The 27536-nt window shown below is 42.4% G+C and overlaps 1 protein-coding gene, 1 long non-coding RNA gene and 1 pseudogene across 6 annotated transcripts in view; 2 read left to right on the forward strand and 1 right to left on the reverse strand.

Annotated features, from left to right (window-relative positions):
• Positions 1 to 10804, forward strand: part of smfn (small fragment nuclease) — a 31913-nt gene extending 21109 nt beyond the window's left edge. For 4 of the 5 annotated variants that reach the window (XM_084698123.1, XM_084698118.1, XM_084698122.1 and 1 more), the window contains one exon: positions 4519 to 5074. In XM_084698123.1, coding sequence (XP_084554249.1) covers positions 4519 to 4645 — 127 coding nt within the window. In that variant the 3' untranslated portion in view covers positions 4646 to 5074. Of the gene's footprint in view, positions 1 to 4518; positions 5075 to 9940 lie in introns of those variants that run through there. The other variant, XM_084698119.1, reaches the window with a different exon arrangement.
• A 7039-nt stretch (positions 10805 to 17843) lies between these two features.
• Positions 17844 to 18910, reverse strand: LOC146288738 (E3 SUMO-protein ligase ZBED1-like; annotated as a pseudogene).
• A 4105-nt stretch (positions 18911 to 23015) lies between these two features.
• LOC146288739 (uncharacterized) lies at positions 23016 to 27126 on the forward strand. Its single transcript, XR_014755154.1, has 2 exons — positions 23016 to 25927; positions 26758 to 27126. It is a non-coding gene; the product is annotated as an uncharacterized LOC146288739 (long non-coding RNA).
• Positions 27127 to 27536: the final 410 nt, after the last annotated feature.

The following is a 27536-nucleotide window of genomic DNA, read 5'->3' on the forward strand; positions in this document are numbered from 1 at the left end:
TACCAAATTTTGTTTTAGTTCCACCAGAGTTCCACTGGGGGTAATCACTGGCATGAGTACAAAATGAATGGGAGTCTATGGAGCTCGACAGCTACATTATCTCTTTTGCCTGATTGTTGTTGAGAAATCTCAGACTTGATTGTAGATTTTACAAGTTCAACATGGATTATAGGTCGAAAGTTGAATGAACGAGAATTTATTTAATTTCTATTTCTTACAGGGTGAGTTCTTGTTGCCCATAACATTTACATTTAGTCATTTAGCAGATGCTCTTATCCAGAGCGACTTACAGTAAAGTACAGGGACAGGGACATTCCCCCCGAGCCAAGTAGGGTGAGGTTCCTTTCCCAAGGACACAACGCGGGGAATCGATCCTTTGGATTACCAGCCCGACTCCCTCACCGCTCAGCCATCTGACTCCCATGCTAACATGCTAGTATTTTGCTAATGAATGCTGATTGTATGACGTCATTTACATTTTAAAAGGCTTTTTAGAACAAAAAAGCAACTTAATACACACTGCTGGGTGTTTTTTTTTTTTTTTGCCTCCCCTTTCAAATGCAGCATTCAAATTACTAGACAAAAGATTTTATCTTGAGAAAAGTGGATTTTGAGGGGTATAGCTCCATAGACCTCCATTCATTCTGCACTCACTGGTGACCGCCCTCATATGGAACCAGAGTGAACCGGAGAACTGCAACCAGTTCAGAACCTGGAAGTTTCCCGAGAGTGACAGTTCTCCCCATATTAGACATTCTTTGACCCTACGCTTGCACTACGAGCGCTACGCTGGTCAATGTATTGACTCTGCCGTTGATTATGGGAAGGTGTTTACGTAGGTGGACCATTCAATGCAGTAAGCTGAGAGAAAGTGAAAATTGAACTTGTGAGCAGAAAAAGTGTTGTTTTGCAGTACTTTCAGTCAAAGGAAGGCGATTCAAGTAGAGCTACATGTTCAATTTGCAATGCTGATTTGTCTCGTAGTGGCAAGGACCCTAAACAATACACAACATCTCCACTGTGAAAACATCCAAAAGAAATTCAAGAAATCTAAAAGTCTAATATTTTGGATATTGATTGGATCTTGATCTTGAGGGTAAACATAGGCATACCCAGGTAAAAAAAAAAAGAGTTAAGTATACTAAATGTTAGCATACTTGAGTATACTTGAAGACTGATTAATCATCTTATACTTCAAGCTATTGAATGATTAGTTCATTTGAAATGTGCTATTTTGGAACTAATTTTGTACTAAATATATTTCAGTTGTAATTAAATTGTACTAAAACACAATGTAAAGTGTATTAAGGGTACTTTGATCTGCTAAAGTGGAACAACTTCAAGTATACTTAGTACACTTTAAGTATATGGACATAGCAAATGTGTAATTGAACAAATATCACAGCCGGTCGAGTGTTTGGTTCCTTGAGAAAAAGTGTCAGCATTCCCTGTACAGCCTGGAACATTGCATTTACGACCATAGTCAATTTTTAATATCCTTAAAAAACGTTATTCTTTGTAATTCCGGGGAAGTGTACAGAGCAGCGCGCAGCAAATTTTGGGGCGTGACAAAGGTACAACCAGAGCCAAAAAAAGTGGAGCCCCCGGATTTTTTTCAAACCAACCGTTTTACAGCAGCAGTTTCAAATTGTGAGATTTGCATAGGAAAAACTGTGTCAATGGACTTTGAAGTTCATTGTATGTCCATTTTACCCACCGAACTGTTGTTATTCAACTATGACAAGGTAAACTCGGTTTGCAGTGAATGACTCCTTTAACAGTAAGCAGGAGTGAAATAAGATGTAACCTTTTCCCGGTGTGATTTTGAACATTTTAAAATACTGGGTGATAAAACACACAACTAGGAAAAGTGAAACAAGCAGGGTCCTGGAATTTGATTGAGTGCGAAGATACAATACATTTCTCTTCACTGGGTCAAAATGGCGCTTCTAGTGTTAAAGTGACTGACCTAACTAAACAGAGGTCCAGCTAGTTGATGTCAGCAGTGTCACAATTAGTGAAATGGAGATCACCTGGTGTGTCAAGTGATTGTAGTATAAGGACACCTGTGTCTGGCAGGTCCAGTGTCTGATTCATCAGTATTCCTACTACAATTGCAACATGAAGACAAAAAACACTCCAAGCAACTCAGAGAAATGATAATTGAAAAGTATGAGTAAGGAGATGGCTACAAAAAGATTTCCAACTGACTGGACATCCCACAGAGTTCAGTTAAATCCATCATTAAAAATGGAAAGAGTATGGCACTTGTTTAAATCTGCCTTGAGCTGGCCTCCCTCACAAACTGAGGGACCGGGCAAGCAGAAAACTGGTGAGGGTGGCCACCAAGACACCTACGACCACTCTGAAGGAGTTAAAAGCTTCAGTGGCTCAGATGGGAGAGACTACATACAACAACTGTTGCCTGGGTTCTTCACCAGTCAAAACTGTAAGGGAGCTGTATGGCAAAGAGAAAGCCACTATTGGAAAAAATAGCTCTTTTTGGCCATCAAACTAGGTGCCATGTTTGGCGAACACCAACACTGCACATCACCACAAACACACCATCTCCACCGTGAAGCATGGTGGTGGCAGCATGCCCTGGGAATGCTTCTCAGCAGCAGGCCCTGGAAGGCTTGTAAAGGTAGAGGGAGCATGAATGCACACCCGTTCCCCGAGCAACCTGACAGAGCTTGAGCTGTTTTACAAGGAAGAATTGAGAAAAATTGCAGTGTCCAGATGTGCCAGCCTGATTGAGACATATCCACACAGACTCAGTGCTGTGATTGCAGCCAAAGGTGCATCTCCTAAATACTGACCTGAAGGGGGTGAATATTTATGCAATCACTTTAGATCATATTTTTAATGTATTGACAATATTTTGTAAAAATCTGTTTTCACTTTCTAAGTTGTGTGCAAATTATATATATATTTTTAAGCAACTTATATTGACCATGATTTCATGTATAAAAGCAACGAAAGGGGAAAACATCCAAGGGGGGTGAATACTTTTTAAAAGCATTGTACATAGGTCTTTATTTGCACCCTAAATTTTGACATTACATTTTCCTGGGCATAAGAAAAAACGGTTCTACTGCTCTTTTAAAGTTGAATTATTCTGTGCTGTGTGATATTAAGCTTAAACCGGTAGTGTTACTTCTCCCTTCTCTTCTATGGGGCAGAGCGCCACAATATAGAAAGATGGTTATGCAGATAACTCCAGTTCTTTGTGTGGAGCAGAGCCCCAGAGTGCTGCTAGCAAAGCTTACCTCATTTCAACCTTGCTGTTTTTCAATTGACCGTTCCCGAAACTCCTCCCTAGAACGGCCCTCGTCCAATTGTACCTTTAGCAACCGCTACTAAGAGAAGAAGGTCCGTCAAGCTTTGACTCAGAAGCAACATGGTTAAACGGTGTGTCTATGGGACGTGTCGATCTGACACTAGATATCCCAAAATTTTAGAGGGAGGTGTGGTATTTTTTCCATTTACAAAGCCGAAGACTCAAAAGGGAAGGTGCCGGCGGTGGATAAAACAGTGTGGGAGACCCCACTCCCAACTTAATTTAGAGAACATCACCAAACATATGTCTGCTCCAAGGTAGCTAGCTAGCGTTAAGCTGCTACTAGCGAACAATATCTAAGATGTTAGTTGAGAGAACATCCCAATTCCCAAACAGTTATGGTTAATGTAAACTAGTATTATTACCACTACTAGTGCATAACTAGTGACTCCAACAAATAAGTTAATGTTAAAATCAAAATGTTAATGTCTGTAAAATTGCAAGCTGAGCTAGCCAACGAACGCCAGCAAGTTGCTAAGAGCTTAAAATACTGTATCAATGTTGAACAAAACGTCAATCCATTAAAACAAGCCATTATAAACGTATTTTATTTTGATCTTCGTAGAATTTTGTGAGTGGGCGACCTATTCCTGAGTATCCCAACCCTGTTCAAGTGCCTGGCCAGACAAGGCTACTTGAGACCTGTATGCTTTGCTTTGGCTTCGATTTTTGTTGTTTCCCCTTCGTTGCTCATTTTAATATTTTGAATATATCCTTCCACTGCATATTGCAGTCCCCCCTGCCTGGATCTGGAAGATATCGCAAAGGTATTACCCCAAAAATCCTCGCTCACACTGACAGCTGTAGCGCTTATCCCCGTACTCGCCATGGCTTTGGGTTGACAGTTCCGGGAATTGTGTCGGACGTAGCAACAATAACTAAGGGGGCGTGGCCTGGGGAACGGTCAATTGTTTTGGGAGAATGAGCAGTGGGCTGGTGCCCTCATACACCTTTAATTTATTTTAGCCACAATAAAGACTTAGGTCTTATGAAGGCTAATGTATTGTGGCTAAATTTGAAGTGGTGAATCAAGGTTTGGTTATAGTCATATAAGTGACCATAAACATTAGTGCAAGAGCCATATAGAATACAAATGTACACAGAAAAAATATATTATAATAAATATTCCTTATTTATACAGAATCAGTTTGAGGCTGGAATGTTTGTTTTTTCTCCAGAGCACTGGATGACATCGAAGATAGTATTAAGGAGCTGCAGTTCTACAGAGCAATTATTTTCAAAGGACAAATGGAAGAAAAACAGCCCAAGATTGTGAAGAACGGGGACTATAACAAGATTGCTTAAAGTGTCCCACTCTGGAGTTGGAAAGGGAATATTGGTTGTAAATCTAACTTGCACAACCTGTTGTTAGTTTGAACTTCTGTGCACAGGTTTTGAAGAGCAGTATTTATACATTCCAATTAATACTTGTCTGCTTTGTTCAGTAGTTTGTTTTGTTGTGAATGAAACAAGTCCAATTTCTTCCATGTTATGCCCTGTTGAAATATTGTCAGCAATGCAACAATTTGTTTGCATAATTTGGACAAATCACTATATACGGTTATAAATAAAGATTGGTGCCAAAATTATATCATTAAGTAATTAAATCATTTTAAAGTGAAATTTTACCTTAAATAATTAAATCATGTAAAACATATAATTATTTGTGTCCATATTTGATCATTTATTTCAGTATGTATTTATTTATTTCAAAATAAAATAAGCTACCAGAAATAGTTTGCTCTTCATTTGACGTATATTCAGTGAATAATTGATATTCATCAATTATTCCAATGATTGATGGCACGATAAATAACTGTTCTCTTTATTGCATTTGATGTTGGCCATGGTAGCATCATCTGGCCATCATCAGGTGACCTAGTCAAATAAGAATGAACCTCACACCTAACAATTTGGTTATATAAAAATATCTTATTGGGTGAATTTTGTCAGACCAAACATGTAAACCCAACCAGTCTCGATCAGTTGATAGCCTTCTTGGTAGAAAGTGACTTTGGTAGTGGTGTATTTCTGATATACAGTTTAATAGTTATTCCTGTGGAGATTATGGAATAAAATATAATAAAACATACATATTATAAAATCAAAAATTTTAACAAATGTACACATTGTAAAGGTTTTAATTTGACTTCAACACTATTGCTGGCTTATCAACTCAGATGCAGAGGGCTGCAGTGACTTTTTGCTGTAATCTACTCCTGACTTATTTTCTAGTGAGTCCTAGTGCCCTGCCGGTAAATTAACAGACTGCATTCCTTGTGGAACAGTTAATGCTAAAATGTTCCAACATATTTTTAAACAAGTAGTTGCAAGATGTGAAACGCTTCAAACCAGGGGCGTAAGAGTTATTTTTATCTGAAAGATGCAGAAATGCTATGGGCAGAGGTTGGAATTAACTTTTTTACTAGGTAAAAAAGTGGGATTAGAAGTAGCATACACCCGAACAGCGTCTCCCAAGTTCTGATACCCAACCTATCTTCAGCTTTGAGTACCCTGGAATATGTCAAGCATCTAGTCTTTCTAAGCAATATTCAATAATTATAAACGTCAGTCACATTCCTTTCCAACAACCTGACCATTTAGCTTGCTTTCTCACAGACAAGTTAATACGTTCTAATTTAACATAAAAATGCTACAATCGTTAGTAAAAAAACATTTCCTTCACACCAGCAAAGATTTTGGAGCACCCACCGAAAAATGTCTGTCGTCTTTTCAGCTCTTCAAATTTTGCGAGCTAGTTCCCTAGCTCCCTGTCACGTGAAAACGGGGACAGCAAGTGTCTCATTTCTTGCAGTTGAACTGTCTCTGTGTCATCCTCGAGCAACATTGGGAAACTGTCTTAGGATCCTCTGTATCTCATACATGTCCCAATCTGGTGGTGTGTGGTGGGGAGGTGCGAGGTGAAGGTGATGAACAGGCTGGTGGGGCTGACGCTGCCGATTGTCAGCAGGCTGTACAGGTGCTTGGGCCTTGGCCTGTTGTGCCTCTTCATCTGCTACCTCTCTCCGTTAGTCGAGTGGTGGCCGTCTTCTTGGCAGGGCACAGTTGTTGAAGTCTGGGTTCAGCACCTTTTTGACACACTGACGGGTGAAGGTTTATCTGTCCCTTTTCACAGCCTTTTGCATCCAATCACCATAGGCTCTCCAATCTACCTGGCTTTTTTTAAACAAGCTTTAATCTTGAAAAAACTCTTAATCTTAATTAAAAAATCCTCTGTCTTATTATTTGATGTATGGCACTCAAACATCACAATTGGTAATATTTGTTGTCTTAGTTAGCCCATGCAATAAATACCCTCGTCAGTGGATTTCCAGGTTTCTACTAAACCATTGGTTTTAGTAATTCTGTAAAATCAAACTACTCAAATTAACAGTTCAAAACAATGTTATTACTCTGATCCGTTAGGTTCCCAGATTCTCACAGTCTATTTCCTGTATTGCAGCACTTTAGTCTGCCCTGTCTCAGATTGCAGACCCTCCGTCTCACCCTCGTTTACAGGGAGGTTGAGGCTACGAAAGGTGGATGGTGTATTCTCAACGATGCCTATTACCCCCTATCACCCTTGACACAGAGTCCCGGACGTTCTCAGTCGAGCAACCCCCACTTTCTGACACCAAACTGGAGCAAATCTGAGAATCAACAAAACAAAGTCTCTAAATGTCCTTGTATAAGTATTTATTGTATAACTACTATTAAATATATATCAGAATCAGAATGGGATTTATTCGCCATGAAAGTTTGCACAGACAAGGAATTTGCTTTGGCAGGAAGACACAGACATTGTGGGCAAAGCTTGTCTACATTGTATGCTTTTCTGCAATGCGATGCCACTGTCACCCCCCATACAGGTAGCTCTACAGCTATCCCCTTAGCACAAGTGCTGGCAGTGTTATCGCCCTAGTTTCCAGACTACCTGGCTTCTGTAAGCCTGCGAGTTCACCTAACAGCAGCAGCTGCCGTTGGCCTCTATGACCAGATTCGTCACAATTTCACACAACATTGAACATTATTGGCAAATTTCATGTTGCATCTCATATTTGCTGCTGTAGGCTGAGAAAATAAAACAGTTGCAAGCTGGCATGAAGTGGAATTTGATCGCACTAGAGCAAAAATACATGATTGTTAGTCCGTTGAAGCTATTCAGGCTCATGGATGAAAGGAGCTTGTAGTCACAAATTTATTGACATTCAAGCAACATTTTGTATGGCCTGGGTTCATCGAAAACAGCTGGTTATCGTGGGCACACCCGAAAATACCCGAATGTGGACGCTAATCGCGTAGGCCTATTTGGGGTTGTCTTGAGGCAATAGACCCCCTACGTCACACGACTGTCAAGCAGGCTCAACTGCGCATGTCGGTTGCAAAATTATCCTCTTCCCCTTCTCGGCTATATAACTGTGTCAGCCTTTCACTTCACCTTGACTCTATTGTGATTTATTGCAGTTTATATATATATATTTATGTATTACTTACCCAGGTAATGGATGCCCTATCATATAAATCAAATAATTGGTCTATTGAATTGCTCCACAGCGCGCGCTCCAAATTCAGCCTCCAATTCACAGCTCATCCTGCTCCTTGACAAAAAGCGGGACAGGTGGTCACCCTACTTGACAGCTCCCACCCTAGGTTTTTAGTTCCTGTTTCATTTTGCTTCCAATCGCAGCTTGTGAATATAAATAATTTTTCGGCGGCCATTGTTGTTTTCAACTGGAATCGCCTGATAGCCGTGTTGGAGGCAACCACGTTCGGTAAGCTCCGCATTCAGTGCCAGCTGGTCCCAGCCTCCTACCCCTACCCCTTGCCTGCATTTAGCGCTGGGCTCAGCCTCCTACCCCAACCCTCTATTCTGCATCCAGCGCTGATCCCATCCCCCTACCCTTACCCCCTGCTCTGTATCCAGTGCTGGTCCCAGCCTCCTACCCCTACCCCTTGCCTGCATCCAGCGCTGAGCCCAGCTTCCTACTCTGCATCGAGCGCTGGGCCCAGCTTCCTACTCTGCATCCAGCGCTGGTCCCAGCGTCCTGCTCTGTATACAGCGCTGGTCCCAGTGTCCTGCTCTGTATCCAGCGCTGGGCCCAGCTTCCTACTCTGCATACAGCGCGGGTCCCAGCGTCCTGCTCTGCATCCAGCGCTGGTCCCAGCGTCCTGCTCTGCATCCAGCGCTGGTCCCAACCCCTGCTCTGCCTCGAGCGCTGGGCTCAGCCTCCTACCCCAACCCTCTATTCTGCATCCAGAACTGGTCCCATCCCCCTACCCTTACCCCCTGCTCTGTATCCAGTGCTGGTCCCAGCTTCCTACCCCTACCCCTTGCCTGCATCCAGCGCTGAGCCCAGCTTCCTACTCTGCATCGAGCGCTGGGCCCAGCTTCCTACTCTGCATCGAGCGCTGGGCCCAGCTTCCTACTCTGCATCCAGCGCTGGTCCCAGCATCCTGCTCTGCATCCAGCGCTGGGCCCATCCTCCTGCTCTGCATTCAGCGCTGGTCCCAACCCCTGCTCTGCCTCGAGCGCTGGGCTCAGCCTCCTACCCCAACCCTCTATTCTGCATCCAGCGCTGGTCCCATTCCCCTACCCTTACCCCCTGCTCTGTATCCAGTGCTGGTCCCAGCCTCCTACCCCTACCCCTTGCCTGCATCCAGCGCTGAGCCCAGCTTCCTACTCTGCATCGAGCGCTGTGCCCAGCTTCCTACTCTGCATCCAGCGCTGGTCCCAGCGTCCTGCTCTGCATCCAGCGCTGGTTCTAACCCCCTACCCCTACCCCCTGCTCTGCATCCAGCCCTGGGCCCATCCTCCTGCTCTGCATCCAGCGCTGGGCCCAACCCCCTGCTCTGGATCCAGCACTGGGCCCAGCCTCTTACCCCTACCCCCATCTCTGTATCCAGCGCTGGTCCCAGCGTCCTGCTCTGCTTCCAGTGCTGGTCCCAGCTTCCTACTGAGGTGATGAGGTGACGATGAGGCCCAGCTTCTTACTCTGCATCCAGCGCTAGTCCCAGCGTCCTGCTCAGCATCCAGCGCTGGTCCCAACCCCCTACCCCTGCCTGCATCCAGCGCTGAGCCCAGCTTCCTACTCTGCATCCAGCGATGAGGCCCAGCTTCCTACTCTGCATCCAGTGCTGGTCCCAGTATCCTGCTCTACTTCCAGTGCTGGTCCCAGCGTCCTGCTCTGCATCCAGCGCTGGTCCCAACCCCCTGCTCTGCCTCCAGCGCTGGGCTCAGCCTCTTACCCCTACCCCCATCTCTGTATCCAGCGCTGGTCCCAGCGTCCTGCTCTGCTTCCAGTGCTGGTCCCAGCGTCCTGCTCTACATCCAGCGCTGGTCTGGGCCTCCTGCTCTGCATCCAGCGCTGGTCCCAACCCCCTGCTCTGCCTCCAGCGCTGGGCTCACCCTTCTACCCCTACCCCCTGCTCTGCATCCAGCGCTGGTCCCAGCCTCCTGCTCTGCATTCCAGCACTGATCCCTACCTTTCCCTCCCGCTTTTAAGCATTTATGTTGAATGCCATGCTTGTTTCAATAAATGTTGATGCCTGATTGAAATATTGTGCTTAGTTACTCTTGACACTTTCATATTTCCCTCTCAGTCCAGGATCTTGAGGATCAGGCAACCCAGGAGAGTGATCTGAGTCCAGAAGTGTCCAAGGACGTTCTTGCGTCAGGGCAGTACAAATAAAATTTAACTTATGTTAGTAATTATAAGTTATTAAGATTCCTCCGGTAGGAGGAAACCTATTGTTATTGTGAGTATTCTTATTATTAGGGTTCATCCGGTAGGAGGAAACCTATTGTTTTTGTTAGTATTCTTATTAGGGTACCTCCGGTAGGAGGAAACCTATTGTTTTTGTTATTATTCTTATTAGGGTTCCCCCGGTAGGAGGAAACCTATTGTTTTTGTTAGTATTCTTCTTATTAGGGTTCCTCCGGTAGGAGGGAACCTATTGTTTTTGTTAGTATTCCTATTATTATTATATTTCTCCGCTAAATGGCTCAACAGCTCAAAAAGTCCTGGACCCGATTTTTTACAATTTGGCCCAACAGGTCCCTCACTACTCCCACACGGCTAGTGGCCCATGTGCGCCCATAGGTGGCGCTATAAAACACGCCCAAAGTCTACGTGATTTCCCCACCGCCCCATTATTCCAAAATGCCTGAAGATTGGTATACATGCCTTATTTCTCATGGGGAACAAAAAAGCCTCAAGAACCCATATTGTCAGACTTATGAATTTTTTTGTACTGTCCAAATTTGGTACAACCTTCAAAACCCTTCTCCTCATGAACCATAGATCCCATCGACTTGAAATTTGTTACAGATGTGTAGAATACATGTTTTTATAAATGGTTAAATTCAATAAGAAATTCTATACAAAATGGCTGAAAGAAGTGTATTTATGTAAATGTCCACATTGCCTCAATATCTTTGTGTTAATAAATCAAATATAATTTTGACTGATTGTTTTTCAAACCTAATAGGGTTCAAGACGACATCACTCTGAAGTACCATAAACAATTTCGCCTTGGTATGTCAATATATGATTGAATTCAAGTGAATTGCTCCACAGCGCGCGCGCTCCAAATTCTCACAGACTCATCCTGCCCCTTGACATTAGGGTGACCACCTGTCCCGCTTTGCTTGTGTCGCACATCATTTGCACCCCTTGTCCCGCACGTCACATATTGAAAATGCTGTGCGATACAGCGCAAAGAGGAACAGGTGGTCAACCTACTTGACGCGCGCGAGCTTGGCGAGATGCACACACATGCTTTCTGAAAATGGTGTGCTGACCAAGCCCCACCGTCACCCTCATTTCGCTTCCAATCGCAGTTCGCCATTACGAATATAAATTCTTTTTCGGCGGCCACTGTTGTTTTCAACTGGAATCGCCTGATAGCCGTGTCGGAAGCAGCACATTCGGTAAGTCCTATTTTTACACATTTTAAGCTATAATCAATGATTGGGTTCGTGAAAGTACACTACTCTTGAATTATGGTGAAGGTTTGAGCACTTTGAGACCTTTTAGATCGTGAGTTTGAGGTGACGGAAAACCGAACTCAAAAAGTAGCTAGCTTTTTCCCTCTGTGTAATTACTGAATCATGTAGCATCTCGGCGAATTCATCAAAAAGGTAGAGGAGGGCAGCTTTTAGGAGAACAAGCGATTCCCCACAGACCTGTCGGCTCGGGAAAGTCTTTGTAATTATGCGCCAGGGATAATTACAGGCCACATAGGCTTAGGCGGCAGCATGTTTTGGTCGCGTCATGTTAATAAGTTCACCATTTCACAGTTCGGTCGACACCAAAAATTTCGAGGAGGGCAGCCTTTAGGAGATGTGGGAATTGTGCTTTTAGCCAGATGCTCCGATTATTTTTGTGATTTGTGGAAAACTTGCAAGTTGAGTGAGACTGCGTCCCGGGGGTACATTGTTTTGACTTAGCCTCATAGACAGACTCGGCTCGTTCACTGGCAGTGTTTAAACAATATTGTCTTTCACTCAGTTCAACTCCTGAAACGTCAGGAAGGGCTGCTTTTTGTAGACAATAGCCTGCTGAAGAAAGCCAGTATATAGGATCTTTCAAAAAAAGCCTATTTCATTCGTCTTTTGCCTGAGAAAGCAAACTACGTTAGCCAGGCTAGTTTCACTCAGTCAGCCTATTTAAAGGTCTCTGACAGTCAGAATCACTGTTTACAGGCAAAGGTAGATCTGGTCTTTTGTCAGATGTGTATATATTGACCAGTTTAGAGCTAAATACTCTTGCTAGAGCCTGTGTTTTGAGTGACTTTGCATGGGTTTCCAACACATTTGGATTCAAGTTCAAGTATTGCCACTGCATTTCACAGTCAAAACTGAAGTCTGTGTCAAGTGTAGATGGGAAAAGCTTTATTTTCACCACTGACATGGACCCTTTATTCACGTTTACAGGTCATGCCGAGGCCTGCTCAACATAGTGCAACAGAGCATAATGAGAGCAACAAGAGAGGATGCTGAGTGTAACAGAGGATGCAATAGAGAATGCTAAGGGCAACACAGACCCCTTGCTGGATAGCTTTTCTTCTGCCCTGCCCCCAAGACAGCTTCATCCAGCTGGCCTGCCCTGCCTGCCTGCCCCTGTCTTGATATCTCAGAAGATCACAGAATTACAGCTGTTTAAACTTCAGCCAAATCTTATTAAGCTTGCCACAGAACAAATGGCTTACTTTTCTATACAGTAACTGACCACAATGGTTCTCAACATTGAGAATAGCTCAGTAGGCTAAGACAGTGTACTGCAAGGAGCAAGGTCACAGGTTAAAATCCAGCCGCAGTCTTTTGGCCAGTCATAATTTTGAATATCTGTTTAGGTAAACAGAATGACATTCTTATATACCATGTTAAATTTCACCTTGAAATGTCAACTGTTTCTTAACCTTTGCCCCAAAGCTAATACTCAAATCACAGTTGGAGCACAGCTAGATAATCAGCGTCAGCGCCCCTTGGGTACCCAGCATGCAGTGCGGTATGTCAAATAGGCAAAGACTTGTGGAAAATAGTTTGGTTACAACAGCCTTGCGAGGGATTTCAGTTGTTGTGTTTGTTCAGTTAGATGTTTGTAATATTATTGTTTATCAGTTAATATAATCTTGTTGGTCACCCTGATTGTGCATGTTGTGTATTTTAATAGGACCAGAGAGTCGACTGCTGTACTGACATAGGCTATTTACACAAGGAGCTGAGCATGAGCTCTGCCGTAGCCCGGTTGCCCACATGACTATTGTTAATTGTGCATTGATTGAGATTCTGGAAAGAGATCAACACAAGAGTAGTTACAATATCTGCAGTTTTTCAGCCATCTTGGGGGAAATGTGTCAATTGTGGGAGGCATGTTTTTTGGACCACCCCTAAACCTCATGTGGCCGCCGCAGCATTTCTCCTTTGGCATGACCTGTGCTGTGAGAGAGGGAAACAGCATGGATGGAAGTTGTGTGGGCAGATGTGTCTTTTTATAGGGTAAAATAGGCCAAACTATTGGAGCATTGAAATTGGAGAGCACAGTGACATCTAGCGGTCAGCTAAAATTATAGCAGCCGTTTAAACCAACAGAATGTGATATACCAGTAGTTTCTGGCGGTACTTCGCCTCGTTAATTATTCAATGTCTTTCATTTTTGTAAGGCTACGTGGTCTAATTTTCGTGTTCATTCATTAAAACCATACATGTGTATTTGAGAACTGTAATTTTCATACAACAAATATGTTTTACTGTGATGTACTCGTCTACAATGTAATGTTCTGCAAATAGTATAACGGCGGTAGAATGCTTAAGTGTATGGAAGTATTAAATGACAGCTGATACAGAGTGGTAGCCTACACAATCACTCTGCTTGTATAGCTGTTTCATTCCTTACATTTGTGATATGTATTGTGAATCAGGGGAATACTTGTGGGGACAGTGGGGGTGTGCTTGTGCAATATAAAAACGCAGTGTACCATAACAGGGTTTAGGGGAATGTGTTGGTGCATTTGTCTGATTTGAGATACATTGAAAAAAACATTTATAAGTTCTTATTCAGGAACAGAATTTGTTCGACTGTACTGGGCTTCAGGCGGCTTCTCCTCAGGCTCACAATTTCTCCAGCCTTGGAAAAGATCCTCTCACAAGAAACTGAGGATGCTGGTGTACACAGTAACTGCATGGCCACTTTAAATACCTGAGGGTAAAGGGCCTTGCGTGTGTGGACCCAGTATTCCAGAGGGTCCTCCGTCCTGGCCACATTTGGTTCTTTCAAATACCTGTACAGAAAGAAATGTACTTGTATTAATTCTACAGTGAAAAAGCACTGTCATTTAATTCAACCAATTGTAATTCAGCAGCAAACATTACAATTGGAAACACTATACCCTTTAACCTCCACAGTGGCACTGGCAGTTGGGTCGGTCACCTGCTGTGGTCCCACTTCACAGTCCAGCAGGGCCCAAAGGTTGTCCTCAGCTTCTTGAGCCGAGGTACCCGGTGTCAGGGGCGCAGATGGAATTTTTGAACTGGGGGGGCCAAGCTGTCAGCAAATGATTCCAACTCCATTTGTTATTTTGTGTAATATATATGTACATATGCAATGTTTATTGCAGGTTCAGTATATATAGACCTACTGAAGTGAAATACTGAGGTAACAAAAGTGAGAACGATACTGCAATCCCCCGACCCTGTAGGGGGGTCCGGGGGCATGCTCTGCCGGAAGAAAATTTCTTAAAATGTAAAGTTAAATGCATCAATCTAGTGCACTTTGAGAGCAAAATTAAGAGGCTAGATCAATGTAGAATCTGTGCTCTTCTAAACAATATCATGTTCTTTTAACCAGCTCCTGATTGGCTGTGAGGTTTAGGGCATTAGGTGAGGAGTTTGCATGCATGCAACATATTATTGATATATAGTATAGCAATAGTCCATTTCATTTCAATTTCGCAAAACACAGAAGACATTCTCAATTTAAAAATGAAATATAACACAACTCATTTGAACCAGACCAGCAATATTTACCTTCATAAATTCTTCTTCACGTCCTCTGCCTCGGTAGAGCTAGTCGCCTGGCTTGAACTAGCCCCATATTTTCTGATTCTAAATCTGCATCTAGTACGTCCCGTAGTAGCCTATAATTTAATTTAACGTCTTTAATGGTAAGAGACCGCGGCGCACATGGATAATGAGCGTTAAGATCACAATTACAATGCAACATACGGCAGACACCTTAGATATGAGAGACCCCCTCAGATTTTTGACTTTGTTGCTTTCATGGGAGCCAGTCGTCACTCTATGGGAGCTCGGCTCCCTCTGGCTACCACGTAATTTGAGCACTGAATGAAAAGGAGCGAGCCAAACATTACAATTTTCAGCAGCCAAAAGAACGGGCCAACTAACGTCATCTCCATGACAACCAGGAAGACGCCAAGCCTAAAAGCACAAACGCCGGCTCCAAAATATGTTAAAATAATCATAATACACTTTTTCTTTTCAAGTGTTTTAGTATTTTTGTGTGGCCAATGTTACACACGCTAACATCGCCTAATCAGCTGTGCAGTTAACTGATGTTTGTCGCCTTACGTAGGGAGAGTGGTGGGGACTGATCGGGGTTGCTAGGAATCTGGGGGGACATGTCCCCCCTGTCCCCAGTGCCATCTGCACGCATGCCTGGTGTCATGGGCGTAGGTTTGGTCTCAGACTTGGTGGGGACATCCACCCATCCGCGCAAATGGAGATGCCATTCTGTATACTATCCCTAAAGAGCTAGTATAACTGTATAATTAAAAAATGCACTCTCCAAAAAAAGAGGCTGTGATGATGAGACTGTAATGCTGAACAACAAAATGTTTTATTATCATAAACTTCACCTGAAGCCCTGATGCTGTTTCCTCATCCTGCTCTACATCTGGAGTGTTTTCATGCTGTCTTTCCTGCATACACAATGGTTCATTCATTTTGTAGCCTATCCTATGGCTAGCAAGTTTAACCCTCCTACCATATTGTATACAGTGTTATTTGGACATTAATAATCAAATAATGATTCATTATATTTGAATAACCAACAGTGTTAACTTATTCACATTGCCAACTGTTTTTTTCCAGCACCTGTCTAGCAATGCAGTGACAGTCCATCTACTGTGAATTTGTCCTAGGCTAGACTCCTAACCTTGGTTGAAAGATTAGCTACAGAAGCTAGGTTTAGCTGTAACAATATCCTGGGTAACATATAATATCACCAGTTAATACTTTTCCACAGTAGAATTTGCATTTGAAAGCCTGGTCACTACCACTGCTAGTGAGGCTAGTTATTTAGCCTGACTTACACTGCTTTTTCAAAAAGCTTCGTATTGTCCCCTTTCTTCTTCTTGGGTGGAGGTAGGGGTGGGCGATATGGCCAAAATCTTCTATCACGGTATGAGTAATTTTATGTTACTGTATATATCACGGTATAGTAATTGTTCTGTAAATTCAATTAAGAAATGGTACAAAATAACCATACCGTACTTCATCATCTCACTCGATTATTTATTACAAACAAAAACAACTGCCTCACATGAGACAACACTTGAGTTAAAAACAAAAGACTTAAAAAAAGTTACGAGTACGAGCGTTCCGATGCGCAGGCTGATGCGCAGTCATGCCATCCGCGTGGTGACCTACTCACAGCCCAATGCGGATCCGTAATGCCCTAAAATTTCAAAATGAGTGAAAGCGATCAGTCTGAGTTTTACTATCCATATAACTTGCTTTTCGGCGTATCAACCTCGTTAAAGCTCGGTTGATACGTTAAAGCCTCAGTTTGATATTTCCCGGCATGACCTCACTCTCAGTAAGTAGTTAGCCTTCACTAGTCATCTTAGATCAAGAATCCAAGCAACGCCACCAGTGTAATTTTACAACAATAATTTTACAGCACGAGACATAACCTGAACAACAAATCGAATTTGTTACCTGCAGAATGGGTCCTCAAATATATAATTAATTAACATCGGCATGAATGTGGTCCGCTTAAACAAAATACACTGCACACTGAATTCTGTCAGACCAACGCAAATGTGCTTCAAGGTTAAACGAAAATAGCAAATCAAATAAAAGTTAAACTACAATTCTAAATATCGCAAGAATGCGATTTATATGATGGCTTATACACAATACAACAACCAGACATTTAATTGACACGTGTAATACAAAAATATAGTATAAGAGTATACCGCGGTTGAAACGGTATAGCCAAATCTCTCCCGGTAGACACATTTCTACCGTCGCACGGTCTATACCGTCATACCGCCCAGCCCTAGGTGGAGGCATATCTAATCTACAAAGCACAAAAAGGGGCAAACATGTAGGCCTACATGCTGAAGGGAATATTAAAATGTAATACTCAGGCCTTTTATGTATGTATTGTTGGCAGACAGCCCTGGTACAAGTACCTAGCGTCCCCCCCTAAATCTACGCCCATGCCCGGTGTTGCTGCAGACTCCTGTGGAGCAGAACCTTCTGAGACATTGGTCTCGAAGAAGTGGGTACATTCCTTGGTCAGCCTCACAGTGGCACCCTGTGCACAAGTGGCACTGCAGAACCCCACTGCTTTGAATCTGGGATCCAGCAGTGTTGCAACAGACAGTGTTGATATCATCTCCAGGAAAGTGAACTTGTCCAGCAAATTGTTTTTCAAATTCGTAACAAGTTTGGCACCAACGTTGTGCCTCATCTGGGCACACTGTCCCACTACAGTGTGCTTCAGCATTTTGATTAGTGGAATGACTTTGGATCCAGACACCGTTCTCTCTTCTGACAACTCCACAGTGGCTTGATGAATGGCTTTAAAACGGCAAGGCACTGTCGGATTGTCTCATAGTCCTCAGCAGTGATGGGACTCAAGTCTGTACTCAGAGTGGTGAGAGCTGCACCAAGTGGTTCTCTGATATTGTAGAGTCTGTCCAGCATGGAAAAAACACTGTTCCACCTGGTGTCCACCTCCTGAGTTATTTTCAGTTATTTTCGTCCCATATTGACATGCATTTCCGACAGCTTCTCCTTGGCTTTGGTGCTGGATTTGAAATGACCCACAATTCGGCGTGCCCGAGTGCGGATCTCATCCAGTTCTGGGGTTTGAGAAAGGGATTTTTTCACCACAAGATTTAGGACATGTGGAAAACAAGTAACATGCCGCACACTGAGCAGGTTTGCAGAGGCAACCATGTTGGCTGCACAATCTGTGACCCAGCTTCTTACCTTTCCTCGGATTCCCCACTCCACCATCAGGGTGTGTTTTACCTCAGCAAGGTGAGCTGCTGTGTGGCTTTGGGGAAACTTTCCTACTCCTAAAAGAACTGTGGCCAGCTTTGCCTGGTCTGTTATGTAGTGACATGTCACAGCCAGGTAAGCGTTTATGTTCACGGAGGTCCACATGTCAGCCGTCAGGCTTACGGCAGAGGCCTTCCTCATCTCAGCCATGGCCTCCTCTTTAGTGGCCTTGTACTTGGCCTCCACCATTCTCTTTAAGGCCTGTCTCCCAGGGATGTCGTAGGTAGGGTCCAAAAGGTGGACACAGGCCTTGAACCCGTCGTCCTCTACCAGTGTAAAAGGCTGGGCATCCTTGACAATCATGTGGACCAATGCATCATCCAGCATTAGTTTTCTGGACACTGTAACAAAGATCATATTTATGATAATCATTTTCATGATTATCAATAGAATGGACAGATAATAATTAGATTACATTAATTATACAATTACAATACTGATTTAAAAATTTTGTAATTTCCGTTGGAAGAAACTCCAGCGCAGCCTGCATTGGTCACATTGGCTTGCGGTGTAGCCACATTCTCATGTTTGGCTCGAAAGTGCCTCAACATGGATGAGGTATTCTTGTTGTATGCCAACTCTTGAGGGCACAGCTAACACCAAACCTTAAAATAATGAGAGTTGTTAAAGCATGACATTATATTGATTCGTTATGATTGGTATATGCAGTCACATAGCCTATTTACCTTATTGGGGGATAAGATATCAAAATGTTACCATACTCTTAATCGCTTTCTTACTCCGGTAGTATCCATACTTTATCGTCTTTTACTTTCTGCTCTTCTGCTTATAATTCTAAACTGTACCACTTTTCTGCTAATGAACTATACTCTTATGCTAATATAACCTACTTCTCTTCTGCTAATGAACTATACTGTTCTGCTAATATAACCTACTTCTCGTCTGCTAATGATAATTCTCTAATTGTCCTCGAACTATGTGCTCTATTATTAACTGTTGCGCTTCTGCCGATGTAGTGTTCGCCTCCTATTAAGACGACAAGCACGGGTTTCTTTCCCTCTTTTAAAGTTTAGAAGTGCACCACAACTTTGAACCAGTTTGTGATGTCTGAAGCATTGAACGTCATCAATCACGTGGCATCGTCATTTGTAGTGATGGGAAGTTCGGTTCATTTTACTGATTTGGTTCTTTGAATCTCGTTCAGTAAAATGAACGAATCTTTTTTCGAGTCATTCATTCATTTCAACGGGGGGGGGGGGGGCTATACGTCCACTGCAAACACGTATGATATTCTCATGTAGGTTAGTGCATGACATGTGCACCAGCAGATACTATTTCAAAAGAAATTCCTGCAATAAAACAATGTATCATGAGTTTGTATGATTTGTTCATGTATTATCACACTAGCATTTAATTATCACGTCAAACAATTACACTGCACTAAACTGTAAGTGTAAAGTGAAAATAACAAAAGCAGTCAGTATGATGACTTGAGCAAATATCATTCACGTCTTACTAAAACAGCGGCCACGCGAAAGGGAATAAGGAAACTGTTGGAAACGTAAAAAATGATCCAAAGACTCGTCGAAAGACCAAGTCGGGAAATGAACGAATCGTTCGTTTCCTCTAGCTACAGAGCCTATGCAGGTCACGTGAAAAATGATCCAAAGACTTGTAGAAAGACCGAGTCGGGAAATGAATGAATCTTTCGTTTCCTCTAGCTACAGAGCCTATGCAGGTCACGTGAAAAATGATCCAAAGACTCGTAAAAAGACCGAGTCGGGAAATGAACGAATTGTTCGTTTCGTCTAGATACAGAGCCTATGCAAGTCACGTGAAAAATGATCCAAAGACTTGTAGAAAGACCGAGTCGGGAAATGAACGAATCACTCATTGAGAGGACTCGTTACTCCCGAGTCCTTATAAGGATTCGTTCAAAATGGACTGTGAATGAATTGTTCACGAACGACACATCACCAGTCATTTGACACAAGCTCCAAACCACTTTTTCAAAACTGTGTGTATTGGTTTTGCGACACAAGCATCGATGCGTCAGTGCCATACGTCCCATCCCTACTAACTTGTAACCTTTTGCTCATTAGTTCAAATCCCCATTCAGCCTATTGTTGTTGGCCAAACATGAAGTCGTTTTGATTCCACATTGGACATTTTTTTAATATTTTGACATTTTGCGGAGGAACCAGCATTGTTGCTTGCAGCTATATTATTTTTTTGTATCTTTATTACGTAAGTATGCTTCTGGCCTATATAGCATAAGCAGCTTAATATCGATGTATCCCCTCACCATATCCCCATTAAGTATGTCATAATGTATATGTATAATGCTCCACAAATTTGTTCCATTTCACACGTTGGCTGTCCATTGAAAATAAGGTAATACTATGTATCTTTTGTGTTTGTTTATGCAGCGTATCAGTATCTCACTTATTCATGGATACTAACACTTGTATGCATGAGGTGAACCAAAAAATTGATATTTGTCCTAGAAAAGGTAGAATGAGCCTCTTGAAGCGATACAAAAGATCTAATGATTTTCTGAACAGATAAATGCATAGTGTACGGAGAGTGAGGAGCGATTCGGGCAGGGAATTGAACCCATATGGAGGCATTCAGAAAAATAAGAAACATTTTACATGAAAGGGAACATGGCCTTACTACTGTTTTACTCCAATATTATGTTAATGTACGAAAGTACATGCCCTTGTTACTAAACAGTAATTGCCTTCATGGGAAATGTTAATGTTCTTTTGCAGATGTTCATACTGCAATGTTCCATATAAACTCCTCAAAAAAAGTTCGGAAACGTTATCCTCTTCAATAATACCAATTGGTATTGTATTGTATTTTATATTGTTGGAAAGCCTTATTAGTCACCTTTACAACGAGGTACAACTTGTAAGGATCGTGCATTTGTGAAATGAGCAAAGCAGCTAACCATGTGGGTAGCGGACCAATTTTCTTTGCCAAAATGCGCTGCAATATTCTTCTGTTGGTATTCACTCTCGTTTTGAGTTACTTGGTGGATTGGATGATTGCACTCCCACAGTAATAATAAAGGAAAAAACAACACGTATTGGCAATTTTATTACACTTTATTCATTTGACACTGTCAGGGACCTCAGTAGCGTGTGGAAGATCCATACACAGCCACAACAACTTGGCACCTCCTCTTCATGCTGGTCACCAGCCTGGTCACACACTACTGTGGGATGGCATCCCATCCCTCAACCAGGATTTGTCGCAAGTCAGTCGCAAGTCAAATATGTTTCGTTGGTCACTCTGGCACATACAGCATTCCAACGATATGAAATACAATACCAATTGGTTTTAAATGAATGGGAGGAATAATCATTTCCAAACTTTTTTTGAGGAGTTTATTGAAGTGTTGTTCTGAGCATAAGCAATTCATTGACTGGGTGTTAAATACCTGTGATGCTGGAGAACATAAGCAGTTTCAGTGTTTTCAGCTTCACTTATCAACACAAAGGGCATTACATTTATTTGGCTTTAATTTTATCGGTTTACAGTTTTGTTACTACAGTTGAGGTATTAAAAAAAGTAATAATAATTTATAATATGATCAATAATACAGTGAGGGATTTGATCCCTTGCTGATTTTGTACATTTTCCCACTAACAAAAGAGTCTGTAATTAGTCTACAATTTTTCTGGTACATTTTACATGTATTTGAACAGCGAACAAAAACATGCAGAAAACGAATGTCAAAATTGTTATAAATTGATTAGCATTGTTGCAAAACGTACAAAATCAGCAGGGGATCAAATCATTTTTTCCCTCACTGTATATGTCAGAGTGTGACATCATGTTTTTTTTTTGTATATCCTGACACAGCTGGATCATAATGCATTTTTACTTTTGCACATGTTGTATATGCTTATTGTTCAAACAATATGTAGAAGGTTTCATAAAAGGTGATATAAGGTATGTTTGAATATATCCAAAACCTGCTCAATAATCCCAAATTATTTCATTTGGTGCTGAGTGTCTGAAATCATTTTGGACCTTTGAAAGGAAGAGTGAACTGGTTATGGTGTTCAGTAACTCAAAAAGGATACGCGTGGCTGGTAAATGTTAATTTATGAGACCAAAGAATAGACAATTCTTAGACAATGGGCCTACTAGAATGCAACAAGTCATCTGTTTTGATAATGTGAGGTATTTGTTGCATTTTGTATTTCAGGTGGATGCTCCATCAACAAGGCAAGGGTTTATATAAAACAAGATATTAAAATTAGTTTATTGCGCTGCCTTGTGTGTGTGTGCCTTGCGGTAAGAGGGAACCCTATTGTTGTTGGTGGTTTTATTATTATGTTTTACCCATGGGAGTCAATGGCAGCCCCTAGAGCACAATGGTAAAAAGTTGTAAAATTTGGCATGTTGAAACTGCAGACAATTAGTAACTACCACACCAAACATGGGCCATGTGAGACAATAGGTGGCGCTACAGGCCACGCCCCAATATGTCAATTTTCAGCCAAAATGCTGAAATGTATTACATATTCCTTATTTCTCATGAGGAACAAAGAAGCCTCAAGAACCTATAACGGCCGTCATATTGGATTTTTCTGTACAATAAAGATTAAGGAAACAAATGTTTTTGCTTCTCAAAATCATCAACAAAGGAACCAAACTGGAAGTTGGATCAAATGTCAGCAAATCTTTGAGATATCAACACCAAACTTGGTATATCGGTGGAAGACACTACAACATGTTCCCATGTGAAAAATTGACTTAATATCTTAAAAAATGACTGATATATATTAGCAAATCGAATTTATCGCAAACGGTAAAATAATGCTTTACACATCCACCGGTCTAAAACGGATACTCTGATAATATCACTAGTTCATGTGAAGACTCTTGAGAATGTTTAGTATTCAAATCTGAAAAAAAAGTTGAATGTAAGATGAAAAGTAGATTTTTAGTGAATATTTTAAATATGCAAGCTTGGCTAATTTCAGAGCTTTTTTGCCAAATCCTCTCCCCCCTCCTCCAGCCTGTCCACATCCTCACACACTCAGCCTTCCCTTGACACACGCGCGGGCTTGACAAGACGCACACGCAACATTGCAAGAAAGTGTGGGCTGACCAAGCCCCCACTCATTCCTTAGTTTCTAGCAAAGGCCTTGTGGATCTTGATGGTATTGCATTTCCGATTTTGTATGCCATGGTAAAAAAGTCTCAAAATCCTGAAACATTGATAGTATAGGCCATGAGTAACTATCACACCACAAATGACCCACCATTATCCATAGGTGGCGCTACGGCCACCCCCCAATTATCCATTTTCAAAGTGATGCCATTTGCATCCCATTTGCTCCAAAATTCTGAAATTCATTACATATGCCTTATTTCTCATGAGGAACAAATATGCCTCTACAACCTATTACGGCACCCCCACAAATCTAAAAAAAAGAAAAATAGTGTTACGTAATTATATGTTTATAACTGGAATATAAATGTGTGCACAACTATTAGTTCCATTCAAGTAAGTCTATTTTATTGAACAATAAGCATTCCATGAGTGGTGACATTTGACAACCTCAGACAGTCTGCCACTGGGCCAAATGAAAAGCTCTATTCTTGATTTGCAATGCAGCTAGGGGAAGTCCTAGACCATAAGGGGCAAAGCTGCGGCCACTTGTGATGTTAGAAAGGCCAGTTACATGAAAGAAATATTGCTGTCATATACCATATTTCTTTGATTAAACGCTGCAGACAAACAACTAGACAAGGAGGTCAAACAAACGCTGAGTGTAAAATTGAAGCTGCGCGTGTCTCTACTTTTTGTAGAAATCTGAAGTAGCATGCCAAAACATTCTTATACTTTAGCTTTCAAACAGAAAGCTGTGCAGAAAGCACTCACAAGCAGCAACAGACCTGTAGCACGCAAACTTGGGGTTGATGAAAGGCACATTCAGGAGTGGTCAAGTCAGCTACCTCGCTATATTGTATAAAATATATATATAAATATATATATAAATAACTATACATATAGGCCTTAATGTAATTGTCGTCCTTTACATACACGTCCTTTACTAAAGTGTATCTTCCCATTCACAAAGTTATTGTTGCAATCAAAGCTTTAAAAGAATGGATCTCTGCATAATGGGCCTGCCCAGAGCACAGGTGGCCTGACAGAACACGCTTCAAAGTTGTCACTTTCAAAAGGGTGGCATTTTAACCCTGGAGGATACATGGGAGTTCGTCCAACCAGTCTACACAAGTTTTGTGGATTTGGCAACCGTGTCCCTCGGGGGCTCATGTGGGGGGTGCTCTGAGAGTAGGGTACCAGATTCCCTGATCGGGGCTGTCCGGTCCCTGTACGACCGGTGCCAGAGTTTGGTCCGCATTGCCGGTAGTAAGTCGAACTTGTTTCCGTTGAGGGTTGGACTCCGCCAGGGCTGCCCTTTGTCACCGATTCTGTTCATTACTTATATGGACAACATTTCTAGGCGCAGCCAGGGCATTGAGGGGGTCCGGTTTGGTGGCCTCAGGATTGGGTCACTGCTTTTTGCAGATGATGTGGTCCTGTTGGCTTCATCGGGCCGTGTCCTTCAGCTCTCACTGGAGCGGTTCGCAACCGAATGTGAAGCGGCTGGGATGCGAATCATCACCCCCAAATCTGAGGCCATGGTTATCGACCGGAAAAGGGTGGAGTACAATCTCCGGGTCGGGAAGCAGATCTTGACCCAAGCGGAGGAGTTCAAGTATCTCGGGGTCTTGTTCACGAGTGAGGGAAGAATGGACGGGAGATCAACAGGCGGATCGGTGCGGCGTTCGCTCTGCATTGGTCCGTCGTGGTGAAGAAGGAGCTGAGTCGAAAGGCGAAGCTTTCTATTTACCAGTCGATCTACGTTCAGCCATCTGAGCGGTTAGGGAATCCCCTTCATATCCCTTGATTGGAGGTGTGGGAGGGGCCCATGATGCCTTTGTGCCCAGAATTTGTTAAACAAACCCTGCCTCGAGGGTAGGCAGATTGCAGCCAATCACCTTCTCAGCAGTGCGGATGATACGCTGCAGTCTGCTCTTGTCCTTGGCAGTGGCAGCAGCATATCAGATGGTGATGGGGAGGTGAGGATGGACTCAATGATGGCTGTGTAGAAGTGCACCATCATTGTCTTTGGCAGGTTGAATTTCTTCAGCTGCCGTAGGAAATACATCCTCTGTTGTGCTTTCTTTGTGAGAAAGCTGATGATCAGTTCCCACTTGAGGTCCTGGGAGAGTATAGTGCCCAGGAAGTGGAAGGACTCTACAGTGTTGACTGGGGAGACACACAGGGTGATGGGGTGAGTGGGGCTGTATTCTTCCTGAAGTCCACAACCATCTCTACTGTCTTGAAAGCATTGAGCTCTAAGTTGTTCTGGCTGCACCAGGTCACCAGGTTGTCAGCTTCCCACCTATAGTCAGACTCATCCCCACCAGAGATGAGCCCTATGAAGTTGGTGTCGTCCACAAACTTCAGGAGTTTGACGGACTGATGATTTGATGTGCAGTTCTTGGTGTACAGGGAGGAGAGCAGAGGGGAAAGGACGCAGCCCTGAGGGGATCCAGTGCTGGATGGACCGGGAGTCAGAGACGTGTGCTCCCAGCTTAACATACTGCTTCCTGTCAGACAGGAAGTCTGTGATCCACCTGCAGGTGGAGTAAGGTACATTCAGCTGGGAGAGCTTGTCTTGAAGCAGAGGGGGGATGATGGTGTTGAAGGCAGAGCTGAAGTCCACAAACAGGATCCTGGCGTAGGATTTCAGCTTTACTGAAATGTGAAGGTGCACCTTTGCCCAAGCCAAACAGCACAATATATCCTTTTACTTTGCGTAAATCATCAGCATATTAAATGTGAAACGTTTTTGAATAGGTTACTAAGGTTAAGTCATTGTGTGAGTGTGATATTTGTGATGTGTGGTTTTAGGAATAACTCAATGAAAACAAAAAATGTACTTAGTCATTTTATTTCCAATGTTTTACAAGAATGTTAGAATAATTCCTCAAGAAATGCACAGAGTCAAAGTAGATCGACGGTTTATTCTTGCAGCAAGGAGACAAGTCTATGGCTGTACAGAGTTGTCTAAAATCTAGTCTTCATGCATGATTATTTATACAACATTGGTGAGAATTCTCCTCCCCTGCATAGCAGCTGTCTAGCTGATGATAGTATTGTTCCTACGGGGTGATATTTAGTTCAAGAAATTACATTTTACATTTAGTCATCTAACTAACATTGTTTAGCACGGATTTTGGATGAAACTGAGAGAAAGGCCTTGAGTGTTTCAAATCTAATTGGCACACCAGAGCAGTTTTCATACCACATTATTAGGTAGGAAATATTTCCACACAGTGTTCTTTTTATGCAGTATAAAGGTTACATCCTTAATTTCTCTAACAAAGAATGAAGTCAAAAATTCATAATATCCAGTAAAAGTCAAAAATATAAGAAATTCATGGTCTCAGAACAAACTGAACAATATCAAACCAGTTGTATAACCAAAATGTTTTCTTGTGACATGTGACAATGATACATTTGCATAGGACCAAAGTCACATCAGTCGAGAGAACTTTAGAGGAAATGTTTGCATAATCCTGGTCTTTCATTTCATAGGAAGTTGGAGCAATGCCAATGAATATTTGACGTGCCCACCAGTGTTTGTTTCAGCCAGACCACCTCTATTTGGTCCAGGAAATTCAGAATTAATCTCTGTTATTGCTGTATCTATAACATAAAAGTGCATACATTTATTAAGCATAGTCCACCTTTCTGAAATTGAACTAATTTTCTCACGGTCAGTTAAATCAACAATACCTGTAGGAGAAGATTCCTTCACTGGCAATGATCGTCCATCTTTACATTTATTAATGTTGAGCTCATTTTAGGGAAAGATGTACAGGTACAGTTAATATCCTAACGTTTGGAATGACCTTTGTTCTAGTGCTATAAGGGTTAATAAAAATACTTTATATCTGCTTTATAGTTCTGACCTTGATGTCTGATACATTGGGGAACAATGTAACAAACAGTGAAGGCAAAGAAGGCTACAGACACTGCTGTGCCCCACCAGGACCTCTCTACTCGAAGCACATCCTCATCTGCAAAATGTACCTGTTCAATAATCTTAAACTTTTGGGGGGTTATAGAGAACGTAACCATACATATAACGTAAAAGACAGAGGGAATACATTATTCTTTTTAACCATTCAATGTACTGTGTTCTTACCTGGTGGACTGTCTACGATGTTGACCAGGGTCTGGACCATGTGTCTGCTCTGGAGACCAGAGAATGTACACATGTATATTCCGGTATGTTCAAGACTCTCTGGGTCTTGAAGGAGGAGGGATCCATTTCCCTTCAATATATTGTCCTTTTCCAGTCCAGCCCAGCC

The sequence above is a fragment of the Hypomesus nipponensis genome, chromosome 5, assembly GCF_054491055.1.
Source record: "Hypomesus nipponensis isolate SF chromosome 5, ASM5449105v1, whole genome shotgun sequence".
Taxonomy (NCBI): domain Eukaryota; kingdom Metazoa; phylum Chordata; class Actinopteri; order Osmeriformes; family Osmeridae; genus Hypomesus; species Hypomesus nipponensis.